General features: G+C 33.3%; 1 protein-coding gene across 2 annotated transcripts in view; it reads left to right on the top strand.

Moving 5' to 3' along the window:
• The window catches only part of STXBP5L (syntaxin binding protein 5L), a 388,157-nt gene that overhangs the window by 279,609 nt on the left and 90,322 nt on the right, over window positions 1-18,226 (top strand). Inside the window, exons 18-19 of one of the 2 annotated variants that reach the window (XM_047100035.1) lie at window positions 12,241-12,392; window positions 14,371-14,442. In XM_047100035.1, coding sequence (XP_046955991.1) covers window positions 12,241-12,392; window positions 14,371-14,442 — 224 coding nt within the window. The remainder of the gene's footprint in view (window positions 1-12,240; window positions 12,393-14,370; window positions 14,443-18,226) is intronic. The other variant, XM_047100036.1, reaches the window with a different exon arrangement.

The raw sequence follows: 18,226 nt of genomic DNA, 5'->3' as shown, positions 1-18,226 counted from the left end.
CTTTTTTATATACTTTTTTTTTTAATAAAACTAAGGGGTACCTCGGTGGTTCAGTGGGTTAAGCATCAGACTCTTGGTTTCTGCTCAGGTCATGATCTCACGGTTCTTGGGTTTGAGCCCTGCATCAGGCTCCATACTGACATTACACAGCCCTCTTGGGATTCTCTCTCTCCCTCTTGCTCTCTGCCCTTCTGATACTCATGCTCTCTCTCTGAAATAAATGAATAAACTTTAAAAATAAATAAAATAAAACTAAGCATATCTTTTGACTCTGAAATTCTAGGCTTAGTGAAATATTTACAATTTCTGAAGGCTTTCACTTATGCACCGTTAGTAGAAGCATGTTCCTTGCATCATTCCATATAATAGCAAAATATCTGGAACCTATATAAATCTACATAAATAGGAAGATGCTCTCTTAAAAAACATGTTACTTTTGTACCTTCGAATACAATGTGACAGTTAAAGAACACAGACAATGAAATATATCTTAGACATGTTTTAGTGAAAATAATAAAGTTATAGAACAAGTATAAGCTTGTTAAAACATAGAAAAAGGGCAAGAAGAATATAAAAACTATTAATGGCAGTCATTTTTGAAAAGGAGATTGGCACACAGTAGACCAAGTAAGGGGGCTTTCATCTTACTGTTTGAATTTTTTCTTAAATATTTATTCATTTTTGACAGTGTGAGCCAGGGAAGGGCACAGAGAGAGGGGGAAAGAGGATCCAAAGTGGGCTCTGCAATGACTGCAGTGAGCCCAATGTGGGGCTTGAACTCATGAACCGTGAGATTGTGACCTGAACTGAAATCGGACACTCAACTGACTGAGCCACCCTGGTGCCCCTTGTTTGAATTTTTTAAAGTAAAAGTAATTTTTAAGACTGAAAAAAAAGAAAACTTTAAAGAAAACTATACTTTGTTCCTCTGAAATGCTCTTTCCTTAGGGACTTGGGGATGTGAGTTGTTGAGAATCATCAGACACCAGAAATGGTTAGAAAATCTAGAACCTATGGTATGTGACCAATGACTTGAAAGTCATTTGAAAGCATAAATATAGAAACTGATAGAGTGCAGCAAAGTAACTGAGAAGAAAATGTTGGAGAAAAAAGAAGGTGAGAAATCAGTCATTGAAGAAATCTAGTAAGAAGATTAAATGTGAATATTTTACTTTTATTCCAAAGACATAAAGAATTATGTTGAGTCAGCTCTTCTATTATTATCAGCTTTTCTTCCTCCCATTATTTCCAGAGGATAGAGAACCATACAATTTTGATGGCTTAGTGGAAGCTCTGTTTTTTAGTTACTGAGATAATCTAGTGCAGGGTTAAAGAGCATGAATGCTAGAGTCAGATTCTTTGGGATTCAAATCTTAATTCTGCTTTCTGGCTGTTGAATCTTAGAAAAGTTACTTAAAGTTTCTGTTCTCAATTTCCATATCTGTAACACAAGGATAAAATGTTGAAAGGATTAAATGTATGAACAAATGTAAAATGTAACTTTTAAGGGCACCTGTTTGGCTCATTTGGTAGAGTATGCAACTTTTGATCTCAAAACTGTGAGTTCAAGTTCCACTTTTGGTGTAAAGCTTACTTAAAAAATAAAAATAAAAACAAAAATAAAATAAAATTTAACTTTTAGGTTCAGGGCAGAATACACATGACATATTCAAGAAGAACAATTGTGGAGCTTTTAATTAATGAATTACTTATGTAGGGTGTAGAGAAACATGAAATAGTGTAGTATCCCAGGGATAGAAAGGATAGTGATTTACTACTACCCATAAAATAATAACTTGAAGATATATTTACTTGAATAAACAAAGTAAACCAATAATAGAGTGATTTTATCTTACAAATACAAAAAGAATTTATAAATGAGGAGAGAATCAAGATGGCAGAATAGGAAGATTCTGAGTTTAAGTTCTCCATGGACACACCAAAATTACAACTACATATAGGACAACTCTCAGAATGACCCAAAGACTAGAAGAAGAGCTCTTACACAACTAAGGATAAGCCACATTGAGACAGGTAGGAGTGGAAGAGATGCAAGCTAGTCAGGATCTATATCCCCAGCATGGCAACCCACAAGCAGGAAGGATATCACATAAGTAGAGTACTCCCTAAGGAGGTAAGGGTTTAGGTACCACATCAAGCACCAATGCCCTAAGGACCTGCACTGGTAAAATGTGCCCCCATAACAACTGGATTTGCAAATCATTAGAGTTTAACTCTGGGAGAGCCACAGGGCTATAGGAAAATAAGACTCCACTCATAAAGAGCCTGGTTCACAAACACAAACTCATCTGCACCAAGACCCAACAGAAAGGCAGCAGTTTAAAAGGAACCTGGGCCATACTTGAAGGAGACTTATTGACTAATTTTAGGCATGTTCTGTAGGGACAGGATCTGTAGCAACTTTATTCAGGAATATGTGCATATGTGGGTGCCAGTTTTCATATTCCTCTATCAAGCTAGCCTGGTACTGGAAGGCACCATTTCTAATACCCTCCATCTACCTGGTTAGCATTACTCATTCCACCCTGGTATTCCCCTATGGGTCCATTCTACCCAATTCATCTGCCCCAACAGCTCAAAGTGCCTCCTGCCCTAGGAGTGGCCAGGGTGTGTGTGTGTGCGGGGGTGGAATCCACCAATGTAGCTGCTATGGTCATGGCCAGACCTTGCAGCTAACCACAAGGGGGGCTAGCATAGCCCCCCCCCCCCCCCCCCCCCCCGCCAAGAACACACTGACAGAAGCTGTAGCCAGGCCTGTTAGCAAGCTGGGCCAAGGGCCACCCAACCTACCAATATACCTATAGCAGTTGCAGCCCAGCCACAATAAAAGGGAATACAGAACCCATATAGGGGACAGCCTGGAGCACCTGGTTCTGGTGAACAGTAGGGATTGCACTTCTGGGCCACACAGGAAATCTTCTACCTAAGGCCATTGCTTCACAACTGGGAGATATAGCTGATCTATATAATATGTAGAAACACACAAAGTGAAGCAAAATGAGGAGATTGAGGAATATATTCCAAATGAAAAAACTGATAAACCTCAGAGAAAGAACTAAATGAAACTGAGATAAGGAATCTACCTGATAAAGAGTTCAAAATTACAGTCATAAAGTGTTCACCAAACTTGGGAAAAGAATGGATGAACACAGTGAAAACTGCAACAGAAAGATAAATATTAAAAAGAACCATTCAGAGCTGAAGAATACAATAACTGAAGTGAAAAATACTTGAGGGAATCAACAGCAGATAAGATGATGCAAAAGTACAAATTAGTGATATAGAAGACAGGATACTGGAAATCACCCAGCTGAACATCAAAAAGAAATAATAAAGATCATAGCAGAAATAAATGAGGGAGGGAGGGAGGGAGAGAGGGAGGAAGGAAGGAAGGAAGGAACCAGGATCTGATTCCTTGAAAAGAGAAACAAAATTAATAAACCCTTAGGAAAACTCCTCAATAAAAAAAGAGAGAGGATTCAAATAAAATCAGAAATGAAAGAGAAATAATAATTCACACTACAGAAGTACAAGGATTTTAAGACAGTACTGCAAACAACAAGTATGCCAGTAAATGAACAACATAGAAGAAATGGATAAATTCCTAGAAATATACAATTCCATGAGTAAATCTGAAAGAAATAGAAAATACGAATGGACCAGATACCAGTATGCAATTAAATCAATAACCAACATAAATCTAGACCAGATGGTTTCACAGGTGAATTCTACCAAACATTTAAAGAAGAGTTGACATCTATTTTTCTCAAACTATTACAAAAAAATAGAAGAGGAAGGAAAATTTCCAAATTCATTCTATGAGGGTAACATTATCCTTCTACCAAACATTTAAAGAAGAGTTGACATCTATTTTTCTCAAACTATTACAAAAAAATAGAAGAGGAAGGAAAATTTCCAAATTCATTCTATGAGGGTAACATTATCCTGATACCAAAATGAGAAAAACACTACCCAAAAAGAAATCTGCAAGCCAATATCTCTGCTAAACATAGATGCAAAACTCAACAAAATAATAGCAAACAAAATTCAGCAATACATTAAAAGGATCATTCACCACAATCAAGTGAGATTTATTCCTGTGGTACAAGGATGGTTCAGGATTTGCAAATCAATCAACTTGATATACCACATTAACAAAATGAATAAAAACCATATGACTATCTCAATAGATGCAGAAAAAACATTTGACAAAATGACATCCATTTATGATAAAAACTCTCAACAAAGTAAGTTTAGAGAGAGTATACCTCAACATAATAAAAGCCATATATGAAAACCCACAGCCAACATCATGTTAACAGTCAAACACTGAGAACTTTTCCTCTAAGATATGGAACAGGACAAGGATGTCCACTCTCACTGCTTTTATTCAACATAGTACTGGAAGTCCTAGCTGCAGCAGTCAGACAAGAAAAAGAAATAAAATACATCCAAATAGGGAAGGAAGAAGTAAAACTTTCACTATTTCCAGATGACATGCTACTGTATATAGAATATCCAAGGGTGCCTGTGTGACTCTGTTAAACATATAACTCTCGATTTTGGCTCAGGTAATGATATGGTCATGAGATCAAGCCTCACTTGGGGCTCTGTGCTGGGCATGGATTCTGCTTAACAGTCTCACTTTCCCTCTTCTTCTGCCCCTCCCCCACTCATGCTGTCTCATTCTTAGAAAACAAAAACCCTAAAAACTCCATTAAAAACCACTAGAGTAGATAAATGAATTAAGTATTAAGTTGTAGGAAATTAATATACAGAAATCAGTTGCATTTCTGTATACTAATAACAAAATAGCAGAAAGAGAAATTAAGAAAATAATCCCATTTGCAATCACATCAAAAAGAATAAAATACCGGAGAATACAAAGAATAATTTAACCAAGGAGGTAAAACATTTGTACTTTGAGAATAATAAAACACTGATAAAAGAAATTGAAGACAGCAAAGCAAATGTAAAGGCATACCACACTCATGGATTGGAAGAGTTAACATCATTAAAATGTCCATACTACCCAAAGTAATCTACATATTCAATGTAATTCCTATCAAATACCAGTATTATTTTTCACAGAACTAGAACATGTACTCATAAAACTTGTATGTAAGCACAAAAGACCCCCAATAGCCAAAGAAGTCTTAAGAAGGAAGAACAAAACTTAAAAATATCACAGTTCTAGGTTTCAAGGTATACTATGAAAGCTATAATAGTCAGAACAATATGGTACTGGCATAAAAATAGACACATTCACCAACAGGATAGAGAGCCCAGAAATAAACCCATGCTTATAATGGTCAACTAATCTATAATAAAGGAGGCAAGAATACACAATGAGGAAAAGACAATCTCTTCAAAAAATGATATTAGGAAAACTGGATGGTTAAATTGAAAATAATACAACTGGACCACTTTCTTATACCATACACAAGAATAAACTTAACATGGATTAAAGACCTCAATGTGAGACCTGAAACTATAAAATTCCTAGATGAAAACAAAGGCAGTAATTTCTTTGATATCAACCTTAGCAACATTTTTCTGGATAAGTCTTCACATGAAAGGGAAGCAAAAGCAAAAATAAACTATTGGGACTACAACAAAGTAAAAAGCTTTTGCAAGTCAAAGGAAACCATCAACAAAACTGAAAGGCAACTTACTGAATGGGAGAAGATATTTGCAAATGACATATCTGATAAGGGATTAATTTCCAAAATACATAAAGAACTTACATACCTCGGGGCGCCTGGGTGGCGCAGTCGGTTAAGCCTCCGACTTCAGCCAGGTCACGATCTCACGGTCCGTGAGTTCGAGCCCCGCGTCGGGCTCTGGGCTGATGGCTCAGAGCCTGGAGCCTGTTTCCGATTCTGTGTCTCCCTCTCTCTCTGCCCCTCTCCCGTTCATGCTCTGTCTCTCTCTGTCCCAAAAATAAATAAACGTTGAAAAAAAAAAAAAAAAAGAACTTACATACCTCAATAGGAACGAGTCTAATTTAAAATGAGGAGAGGACCTGAAATGACATTTTTTCCAAAGACATACAGCTGGCCAACAAACACATAATTAGATGCTCAACAGCACTAATCATCAGTGAAATGCAAATCAAAACCACAATGAGATACCACTTCATTCCTGTCAGAATGCCTGGTACCAAAAAGACAAGAAATAACAAGTGTTGGCAAGGATATGCAGAAAAGTGAGCCCTGGTGCACTGTTGATGTTAATGTAATTTGGTGTAGCCACTATGGAAAACAGCATGTAGGTTCCTCAAATAATTAAAAACATAAACATCATATGACCCACTAATTCCACTGCTAAAGGTAATGAGAATAAAAACACTAATTCAAAAAGATATATGCACCCTTAAGATTATTGCAGCATTATTTAAAATAGCCAAGATAGGGAAGCACTCTTAAGTATCCATCAATAGATGAATGCATAAAGAAGATGTGACACATATCCTACATACACACATAATGGAATGTTACTTGGTCATGAAAAAGAATGAGATCTTGCTATTTGGGACAACATGGATGGAACTAGAGGTTGAAATAAGTTTGAGAAAGATAAATACTATATGGTTCACTTATATGTAGAATCTACAAAACAAATCGAATGAACAAACAAAAAAACAAAAAAAACAGAAACAGAATTATAAATACAAAGAAAACTAGTAGTTGCCAGAGGGGAGGGTGTTGGCAGGTGGAGCAAAATAGGTGAATGGGATTATTGGGCGCAAACTTCCAGTTATAAAATAAATAAATCACAGGGAGGTAAAATAAATAAATCACATTTAAGGTATGCATACCCTACAAAAGAACTGTGCAATAGGTCTTTCTGCAGTGATGGCAATGTATTATAATCTGAGCAGTCGAATATATTACTGCTAATCACAATGAGCACCTAAAATGAAGCTAGCACAACTAGGAACTGAATTTTTAACTCTAGGTATAATTAAATTTTCTTTTAAAATTTAAAAAATTTAAATTTAAACACAGACAGTTTTATGATTATTTTTACATGGTGGTATATCAAGGGAAAAAAAACAAAGCTATTTTTAAGACAGAATTATTAAATCAGTGATTTTCCAAAATGTATTTGTATTTGATTACAAATGTTATATGAGCTTTTTCCCCTAAGTTCATACCAGTAACAAAACTTTTAAGGTATTTAAAAGCAAAATTTTGCTTTTTTTCCAACCCATTGAACAAACATATTTAAACCTATTTTTCTGAGTTGCTTTTAGAAAGAAGAGCAATTTCTTAAAGCATCACCATATTCAAAGATATGAAATAGAAATGTGTTTTTAAAATATTTGACTTTTACTTTTTTTTATATTTATATGTGTCCATACATTAACATTGTTTATAAATGCCAAATAGAACAGGATGCCTGTAGGATATTTAGGGACTTTTTAATGTGGACTTTTAATTTCTATATATAAATATATTTTGTACTTATAAAACAGAAAAGTTAATTAACTCTTAGACAATTGAGAATAGCTAATTTTTATATAAAGCAGTTTAAGATAGATGTTGAGTATTTAAAGAAACAAAGATGAGACTAATAAAAATTATTTTTATTATAAATTCTAAATCTTGAAAATATGTTCTTGTTGATTGATATTTTCTTTTGAATTTCCTTACCAACAAGATATTGGAAGAAAAAAAAATCTCACCTTTTCTTCCCACAATGAAATCATTTTATCTTTCAGGTAGGTTAACTAAAATATCCAATTTTTTAAAAAATCTTTGCCGTATCATTCTCTTACTCTCCAGAACATTCTTAGGGACCAGAGTCCATAACTCTGTGTAATTCTCTGTCTTTTTTGTAGCAATTTAATTAACTAAATATTTATTAGTATTACAAATACTTTATTGAGGTATGTATATAAAATAAAAATCACTCATTTTAAGCATGACATATTAATTTTGACAAACATGCAAGACAAATATAAGTCATGTAACCACCAACAAACTAATGATATAAAAAGTATCGATCACCTCAAAAGGGTCCTTCATGCTCCCTTGCATTCAATTTTTACCTCTTTCTCTAGCCCCTCAATTTGACTGCATTTACTGTAATTTTATATAGAGTCATAAATCATAAATAATTTTGTGTTTGTTTTCATTCACTTAGCATAATGCTTTTGTGTTTCATCCATATTGTATATGTATCTGTGGCTTGTTCCTTTTCATTGCTGCATTATCCATTATGTGGATATACAAAAAATGTGTTTATACGATGGAAACTTCAGTTGTTTCCAGTTTGAGGCTTTTATGAATAAATTTGCTATTAATGTTCAAGTACAAGTCTTTGTGTAATATTTGTTTACATTTTCTTGGGTAAGAAAGAATAGAATTACTGGGTCATATGGTGAATTTAGTTGACCCTTGAACAATACAAGTTTGAATTGCATGGGTCCACTCATACATGATTTTTTTTCAGTAATGTAAATATATTTCCCTTTCTTATGATTTTCTTAGTAACATTTTTCCTTTAGCTTATTTTATTGTAAAAATCTAATATATAATACATATACAGTATATGTGTTCATTGACTGTTTATGTTACCAGTAAGGCTTCCAGTCAACTGTAGGTTATTAATAGTTAAGTTTGGGGGGTATGAAGGAGTTAAAACTTATACATGGATTTTGATTGTGTGGGGGGTAGGCACCTTTAACCCCTGTGTTGGTGAAGAGTTAACTATATATATTTATAAGGCAAACTATTTTTTAAAGAAGTTGTATTCTTTGTATTTCCAACAACAATGTATTCGAATTTCAGTTTTTCCACATAATTGTCAACACTGGATGTTACCAATCTTTTAATTCTATCTACTCTGATGGGATCAGTGGTTTTAATTTACATATTCCTGGTGACTAATGATGCTCAGCATCTTTTAAGTGCCTATTTCACATTTGTACATTTTGTTTGGTGAAATATCTGTTCAAATCTTTTGCCTATTTTTTGAAATCAAGTGTCTTTATTAATTTTTCTGTACTGTGGAAGGTAAAAATTTAAGGCTCAATTTTTTACTTATGGATATCTAATTGTTTCACATCATTTATTGAAGACTATCTTTCCTCTGAATTCCTATAATGCTTTTGTCAAATATCAGTTGACCATTTATGTTTGTTTATGGCCACTTGTTTCATTAAAATTTATTTTTATCTTTACTTCAATACCAGCCTGTCTTGATTCCTGTAACTTTAGAGTATGTTTTTCTCCACCTTCTTAAATATCTGGAATATATATTTTTAAGCATTTTTAATATCCTTGTTTGCTACTTTTATCATTTGTTTCATTTCTAGGTATGTTTCTTTTGATTTATTTTTTCCTTTGAATATCAGTCATGTTTTCTGAATTCCTTATATGCCTGCTACTTTTTATATAGTGGACATTGTGAATTTTACATTATGGTGGTATTTTGTTTGATTCTTTTTAATAGTGTTGGTTATTTTTCTGGAAGGCAGTTATGTTACTTAGAATAATGTCTCTAAGCTTTTTTTTAAGGTGGAGTTCAGAAGAACTTTTAGTTTATGGCTAAATGTGTTCCCCACTCCTAAAGTGATACTACTATATCTGCTTTTTTTTTTGTCTATTAGGAGATCTCAGCAGTTTGTCTGGTAGTAACATGAAATATTCTCAGCCTTTTGATAACTTTGTGAATTGTTCAGCTTTATCTCTTTAGTGGTTCTTTCCCAAGCCTGGGGGAGTTTTTTCACATGGATGCTCCAGAGAACCATTCTATGAGTCTGATATATTCTCCTTGTGTAGCTCTTTTCTCTCTAGTATTTTACCTCATAAATTCTGGCTGTTTTTATAGCATCAGAGTCTGATCTATTTCTCCTCAATTCAGTGCGACCACTGATCTCTCTGTGTTAGTTTCCTGTGCTAGTCTAGTCTGGAAAGTCTCTCCTCCATTCACTAAATTAGAACATTAGTTTAAATTAGAATACCCAGATTCCGGTACTGAAATGTTCTAAAATGTGGTGATGATTCCACAATTCTAAATACATTTTACTAGTAAGAACAAATATATTTAAAACCACAGAACTCTACACTTTATTTAAATCAGTGAATTTTATAATATGTGAAATATATCTCAATAAAACTGTAAATAAAAAACAAAACACAAGAAGAATACCTAGGTAAAGTTTACTTTGATTGTTATCCTTCTCTCATCCTATGTTGCCTGGTTGGTCAATCTGTGCAAACTGTGTCTTAATATATTTTGTACAGTTTTTTATTTAAGTTAGGAAATTAAACCCAGTATTCTAACTGACTTTTCAACAACCATTGCCTGACCTCCCCAACACTAAGGTATAACTTTCTAGTATTCTTATTTTTAATTCAAAGAGAAAAATAATCATTCTGGTTGATGTAATACATTCTACTTTCCTATTTTTTTTCTTGTCAGTATTGAATTTGGGAACTCTATCATACCTGTGTAAGTTTTGAGATATGAACTTGCTATATAGTATGTAATATGTATAATATTGCATTTACTTATTATAATATTAGAATCAGTTCTACTTATGTATGGAAATTTTTCAAAGTATTTTAATAACAATTTTCTGATTTTGATGCTCATTAAAGCCCTGAAAAATAGATAAATCTAGTATTATAATTCTCATTATAAAGTAAAGAAACTAAGGCCTGACAAAGTTCATTAATTGTTTTCAAGGTCACATAACCTGTAAATGATAGAGATAGAATCTGCTGACTTTAAAAAAAAATTTTTTTTATGTTTATTTTTGAGAGACAGACAGAGATGAGTGGGAGGGAGGCAGAGAGAGAGGGAGACACAGAATCTGAAGCAGGTTTCAGGCTCTGAGCTGTCAGCACAGAACCCAACACGGGGCTCAAACTCACAAACCGTGAGATCATGACCTGCGCCAAAGTTGGTGCTTAACTGACTGAGCCACCCAGGTGCCCCTCTGCTGACTTTTATAACAATAGTTTTTGTTTTTGTTTTAGTTTCCAAAGTCTGTCTTGTTGGAAGGTGTAGAACTCTATGTGAAATAGCAAAACATCTCATATGGTAGAACTTTTCATTTGTTGTAAGGAAGGAAGGCTATGTGGTGGAATGGAAAGAAACTGAGAGTAAACCAATCGTTTGTCAACCAGATTCAATCTAAGTAAGAAAACAACACAGAACTTACATGAAATGAGCAAAACAACAGTCATGTAACTAGTGTTTGTTTAGTTTAGGGAGCAAACAGCACAAATTTACAATTGTTTAGCTAGAAGGCATGTTGTAAATTCAGAAAAAGAGAATTTGTGTAAGCCTAATAAATATTAAGACTGACCAAAATGCCTGCTTAGTGCTAAGAGCTGTTTTAATTTCTCAGGAGAAATAAAAAAAATTAATCGAATGATGTTTGTCTTTTAATTGGACAAAAGTTAATAGGTAGGACAAAATAAAAAACAAGAGAGAAATTTTTAATTTTTTGTGAATGAAAATTGTATCTCTGTTTATATCTACTATGGTGTCAAAACCTTAGATATAGAAAGTTATTTATTATGTAAATTTTGTGTTAAATATATACTGTTTAAGAAGAGAAATAATTTAGGGGTGCCTGGATGGCTCAGTCTGCCAAGTATCCAACTTCGACCTCGGTCATGATCTCGCAGTTTGTTAGTTTGAGCCCAACATCAGGCTCTGGCTGGCAGCTCAGAGCCTGGAGCCTGCTTCAGAATCTGTTCTCCCCCTCTTGCTCTGCCCCTCACCTGCTCATGCTCTATCTCTCTCTCAAAAATAAAAAAAATATTTTTACAATTTTTTAAGAAAGAAGAGAAATAATTTGGAGGTTAATAATTATAATTTTATTTTTAAAAGGCATCTAATTATATACCTAAGCATCTATAGCTATTAGAGTATGCCATTTCTTGATCTATTTCCCCACTGCTAGCAAAAAGATTTTATATGATTCTATAAAAAGATAAGACCAAGTTAAAGAGCAGATTGGGTAATCACTACTTAAATAATAAAATTGATGATAAAATATGACTGTAAAATATGGCTATTATACAAGGTCACTCCATCCTGTGTAAAGGCATGGTATCCTTCCTGACGTTACACCAATCGCGACCTTACCTCTCCAACCCTAAGGCATTACTTTCCAATTATGTTTAATTCAGAGATTACAATAATAATGATTACTGTGATACATTCTAGCTGCATTTTTTTTTTTTCTCTCAGAGTTGCATTTGGGAACTGCAATGGGTTGGCTGTGGTGGATTTTATACAGAAGACAGTACTATTAAGCATGGGGACCATTGACCTATATAGATCAAGTGACCTATACCAACGTCAACCACGGTCTCCTCGAAAAAACAAGCAGTTCATTGCAGGTAGGAGATAAAACAAAATGGTTATGAACTTGATTAGCTCATCTGTTTTCTTACCTTTAGATTTCTTATCTTTCTTCTGTAATGCTATTCAAATGCATGGCAATATGAAGTCAATATAACTAATAATACTATGTAAATAAAATTGGGCGGAAATATAGTGAGAATCTTTGAAAGGATAAAGGAAGTGTTTAAATTTCAATTTGCTGCCAAAGTTAGGGAACACCTCAAGTTTCATAGGTTGAATTCCTAAGAAATAAGAGAAAATAAAAATTTATTAAATATAAAACTGCTGTGAAAATCAGGCTCTGTAGTTGAAAAAATTATTTGCAATAGTTGTATTTTAACAGGATAGTTTTCTTCTAATATCTCTTCTAATATTCAAAAATATAATTTTAAATATTCACTACTTTTAATTGTTTAAACTCCATATTCTAGCTGTCACCTTTCTTTATTGGAGGGTGATTTTCTTGGAGGTATTTTCACAAATGCAATAAACATTATTAACATTTTAAAATGCTATGAAAGATAACATTTTGCTTGACAGGACCAATAAATTTGTATAACTATAAAGGAAAAATATATAAGGTTAATTAATATATAAGCAGAAATACTTTCTATATAATGCCAAATTTTGGTATGCCAAATTATCCAAAGTTTACTGAAATTTCAGTATTTATCCAAATAGTTGGCTTTGTAAACACTGACAAAATTTTGCATATATTCTGTCCACTGATATAGTTTAGTTGATTAAAAAAAATCAGTTGAGCTCAAAGATTTGCAGATGGAAATACATCTATAGTATTATGTGTTTAGTTTATTAAATAGACTCATGTAAAGAATATTTTAAAATAAAAAGAGAACATTATGATAGGTGTTATTTACTAAATAGCAAATGTGCCAAACTTAACATCCAAATGTTATAATAAAAGAAGTTTCCCTTTGGACTAATGAAAAATTAACTTGATATACTGAAATTCTTCCCTTTGTTAATCTTTTTTCTTTTTTTTTTAATGAACCTTAACCCTTTCCACATTGCTAATTTAAACCCTTTTCAGGAGCACAAAAGTTCTCCTTCAGAATATAGAAGTCTCTTTGTTTCCTGCTAGTGATCTCAGCTTTTAGCATAATTTTAGGAATGCTGGAAATTTCAAATTGTATAGGTTCTGCCTCTACCTTTTCTGGCTTTTGAAAGGAAGGCAGAATAAGAGATTGTGCATGCATGTTCCATAAGATTACCTCATGATTGGGAAAGAGAAGATTGATTTTTTAAAGTTTATGGACTCTAGGGTAGGAAAATATTAGCGTATAAGAGGCAATACTTGCATACTGAAAACACAAATTGAATTTGAAAAACTGGATCCTATGCCAGTATCTAAGTTACTTACTCAGTTTATACAATGGTATGACAAGGTGTATATTGTGACAAACAATATAACTGTTACTTAATTTAAATTTATTGAGACTCAATTATGATTAGAGCTTAGAATTTTGATGACTTTAAAATCTGGAAAAACTGTGATGAAGTCATAAACTTTGTTCATATTTAGTGTATAAAATGACTACAATGAATACTCATTTTATATTATAAAAATAAAATACCAAAGACTAAAATCCCTAAGCTGTCTTTTTAATACTGAGGATTGAAGACAACCATTTTGATTTTTATGAGGTAACATAAGTATTATTTACATGTGAAATACGTTTACTACATAAAAATCATATGACAAATATGACATCTACTCTTATATTTGATTAAATAAAATTACTATAGCACTGTCATCATTCATCTATCACCTCTTACTTTCTAATTGATTTATTTTTTTAATATCTCCTTTCTAATTTGGTTACCTAAACTTGCTGCAATTTCTTCATCTTGGCTGTTCTAGATTCTGGTATGAATCACTTCCTTTCACTTTAGACTATTTTTCTCTCTTTCCCCTGCCTGCTGCTGATGCTGATGTTCTGGCATGTTCCAAAGACAACTTTTGCATGCGTGGCCTGTCTAACTTTTATCCTGATTTAACGAAACGGATCCGTACTTCCTATCAGAGTAAGTTCTATAAAGGTTAGGCAAATAGCTTTTCTAAGTTTTAATGCCTGATTTAAACCCATACATCTGTGCTTAGTAATGTGTTTTTTAAAACACATTCAGCATGCATGCAAATTTTTGTTTTGTTATGGAAGTGCAACCTGATAATTTTAATAATTATATAAATACTTCAAATAGCTAATATCATTTATCCATTTATTCACACCCATTATTTCAGTGTTTATTACAAACCATGCAGACCATATTCTGTTAGTTCCAGAGTCACTGTCTTTTGTTTTGAGGAGGAAGAGCCATGGTGCCCTTATAAATAGTAAACCCGACAATGCCAGTATCAATAATAATTGAATACTTTCTTGTTTGGAAAACCTTATGCCATTGCTCATTTTAAAAAAGTATTATAACAAGGACTACAGTATTTTCCTAAGTAATTGGATTTCTTAGACTTAGCTAACTTTCCTAGTTTCTGTTGCTTTTTTTTAAATAGAAAACACAAACACACTGTGAAGTTGGGAAATTAAGGTCACAAACCAAAAATCCAATAATATTAACATTTACCATGGTAGAAAATGCAAATTTGAAGATGATGGAGTAAGCAATTCTAAAAACTAGTTCAGAAAGAATGGAGAATGAAGGTATGATTGGAGGTGCAGATATTATTAGTGATATTATGGGCTAACATTCATCGACAAGAAGAGGTTTACAACATATTGATCAGTGTTATGTTAAAAAAGAAGGAACTGGAGAGTGTTATGCTACGTGAAGTAAGTCATACAGAGAAAGACAGATACAATATGTTTTCACTCTTATGTGGATCCTGAGAAACTTAACAGAAGACCATGGGGGAGGGAAAGGGAAAAAAAAAAAAGTTAGCAAGGGAGGGAGCCAAACCATAAGAGTCTTTTAAAAGCTGAGAACAAACTGAGGGTTGATGGGGGGGGGGGGTGATGGGTATTGAGGAGGGCACCTGTTGGGATGAGTACTGGGTGTTGTATGGAAACCAATTTGACAATAAATTTCATATTAAAAAAAAGAAGGTTGCTTAACAATATATATGATGGCTTCATGTTTGTATAAAATAGGCATATACATGTATACACACACATATTGTTTGTATTTTGAATTTCTTCAGACCTCGCCTCACCAGTTTGTAGATGATTAATCGGATCACATCATTAATAATAACCTAAAACATTGTCTTCCTCTAGCTAAAGGATGCCAATTCCTATGAAATCCTTAAAATTTTTCTGGGAATGCCCATAGGGTGACTTATTTTTCATCACAGGTATTCTCTAGTTTTCTATTCTAGTAGAACACCCCCTTTTTGGTTGCTTTTCACTGTCTTTTCTCCTGGTGACTTATGATAGAACACTGATATCTATGTTGGCTTCTGCTGATCCTAAAACAGAAACGAATTAGGTATTATAATATTTCTTGACACCTGAAAATTATGTAAAATTTCATTTCCCCAAAATAAAGCTTTATTGGAATGCAGTCAAACTCATAATTTACATATTATCTATGGCTGCATCCATACTACAATGGCAGAGTTGAGCAGTTGCAGCAGAAAACATATGGCCCATGATACTCAAAATATATACTATCTTGCTCTTTATATAAAAAATTAGCTGACTCCTACCCTAATACTATTCTTTCACACGCACTCGCTTCCACATAAAATGTTTCAGCCAAAACTTTTCCTGTAAATAGTCTCCACGTGGTTTAACACACATACTGGAGCTTCTGAATCCCAGTTTAGCCTTCTCAGGGTTGGATTCCCCCAAGACTGTGTGTGTGTGTGTGTGTGTGTGTGTGTGTGTGTGTGTGAGAGAGAGAGAGAGAGAGAGAGAGAGAGAGAGAGAGAGACAGAGAGAGAATGTATCCATCTATATGGATCAAAAAAGTTTCTAAACATGAGACTGTGGCTTTTACACATCTCTTCTTTTAGTTTTAATGTATTTTCTGACATCTATAATAAAAATGCAATGCTTTTATAGTAAAAAGAGAAATTTTATGCTGAGGATAAGAAGAAGGAGAAGTCTCTTAGTCATGATTCTACAGTATCAACCACAGTATAACAGTTAATGAAGTTCAGAGACATGCTCACTTATTCTGAGCCTTCAATACTCTTATACAGCCTTCAGATTTAAAAAGCAAAGATTTTAAATCTTCATTCAGGGTACTCTAAAATATAATTCCTATCTATATTTTCAAATGAAATTTCTACTACTCTTCTATAAAAACACTCCCCTTAAGCCAAGGGTATTTATCTTGCTATCCTTATAATTTATGCATATTATCCCCCCTCTGAACACACCCTGCTCAAATTTTACTTCCTATTGTAAACTTTTCCTCCTGCCATCAGAGCCCTGTTATGCCAATTCATTTAAATGCCTACAGTGCCTATAGTAGACATGGTAGAACGTGAACCAGTTGGTAGTTGGTGTAGATTCATTTGTATTTTATTTATTTTTATGCATGTGCTCTACCTTTCCAAATGCATGGGAAGAACGTGAAGAGTATATCTAAAATTCTTTATACCCTCTATACCTAGCACAAATATGTGCTCAGTAGTTAAATGATGATGGTAGTAAGATAGAGCATGACAGCAGGCTCTTTCTGCTCATATGAACAGCCAAGGGATTTTTCAGATTTGACAAGGGAGAACAGAAATAGCTTCTGCAGTTATTGGGTTCACTGGAATTTTGCAAAACAAATAGTTTTTTCTAAACAAAGATCTGAAGTGTCAAGACAGAAGTAAAATCAAGTCCTTAGGAGGCCATTAAGAGATCCTCCATGTCTCCACCAGTGAGCTCCCTAGAAATTCAGACAAGCCATGGAATTTGAAATCAAATTTCTTTAAAGTCTTCTCTTGATAATCAACATCATACGGGACTGATTAATGACTTGAAGGTATATCCTGGAATATGCTTTTAAAACTAAATTTTATGAAAACTTGCTTTTAATTTATTGGATCATAAAACCTGGTTATGTTTCTGTAGTTCCATTTTATTATAATAGAGACTATTTGGCCTTTCATGAATTATTTCCTAGCTTTCAGGAAAGCATATCTGCATTGTTCCTACTTGGGGAAACTTAATCCACTTCCACTGAGTGTCTATTCTATTCTGGGATTGTGCTCGGCAGTTTGACTCAGTGTTATATTATTTAATGGTCATTGTAACCCTTTATGGCAGATAGATATTTATCTGTAGATTCCTCTATAGATGAAAAAAAAAATGAAGACAAAGGATATTAAATTAGTTTCTCAAAGTTACAATGAGTGGGAATTAGGCCTATCTGATGCAAAACAGTCTTCATATGCTTTCCATTGTATTATTCAGTGTCTCTAAGTGTCTCAAAGTTTCAGGGTCATTGGAAATCAATCCCATTATACTATAATCAGAAACCACTTTTTTTACCCAGTTTTTACCCACAATCAATGAAATAATATATTCAAAAACAAAACAATTTAAAATTATTTTTCACAATTGAGGAGATTAGACATGGTGCTCTCTGAAATCCAGTTTTTATCTTTTATGTTTTATTATATCATGATTATATATTATATTTTATTACATCTCAAAGTGACACACATTCTGTTTTGAACTTTATACTTTCATTTCTGGAGAAACACTTAAATACCAATCTTTTCCTGGGCTCTTTCACTGATCATTTTTTAAGATAGTTTAGGTTCCAAGGAACTGCCTACCCTAAATCTTTATTCCATCTGCAAATCTTTCACATCATAGAATAACAAAACTCTATGGCTCAAAGGAAATCTTTG

The sequence above is a fragment of the Lynx rufus genome, unplaced genomic scaffold, assembly GCF_022079265.1.
Source record: "Lynx rufus isolate CCGP_SWC_20201006 ecotype Redwood Valley unplaced genomic scaffold, mLynRuf1.p SCAF_5, whole genome shotgun sequence".
Taxonomy (NCBI): domain Eukaryota; kingdom Metazoa; phylum Chordata; class Mammalia; order Carnivora; family Felidae; genus Lynx; species Lynx rufus.
Note: the sequence above shows the minus strand (reverse complement) of the source record. Positions and strands in the feature narration are given on the sequence as shown.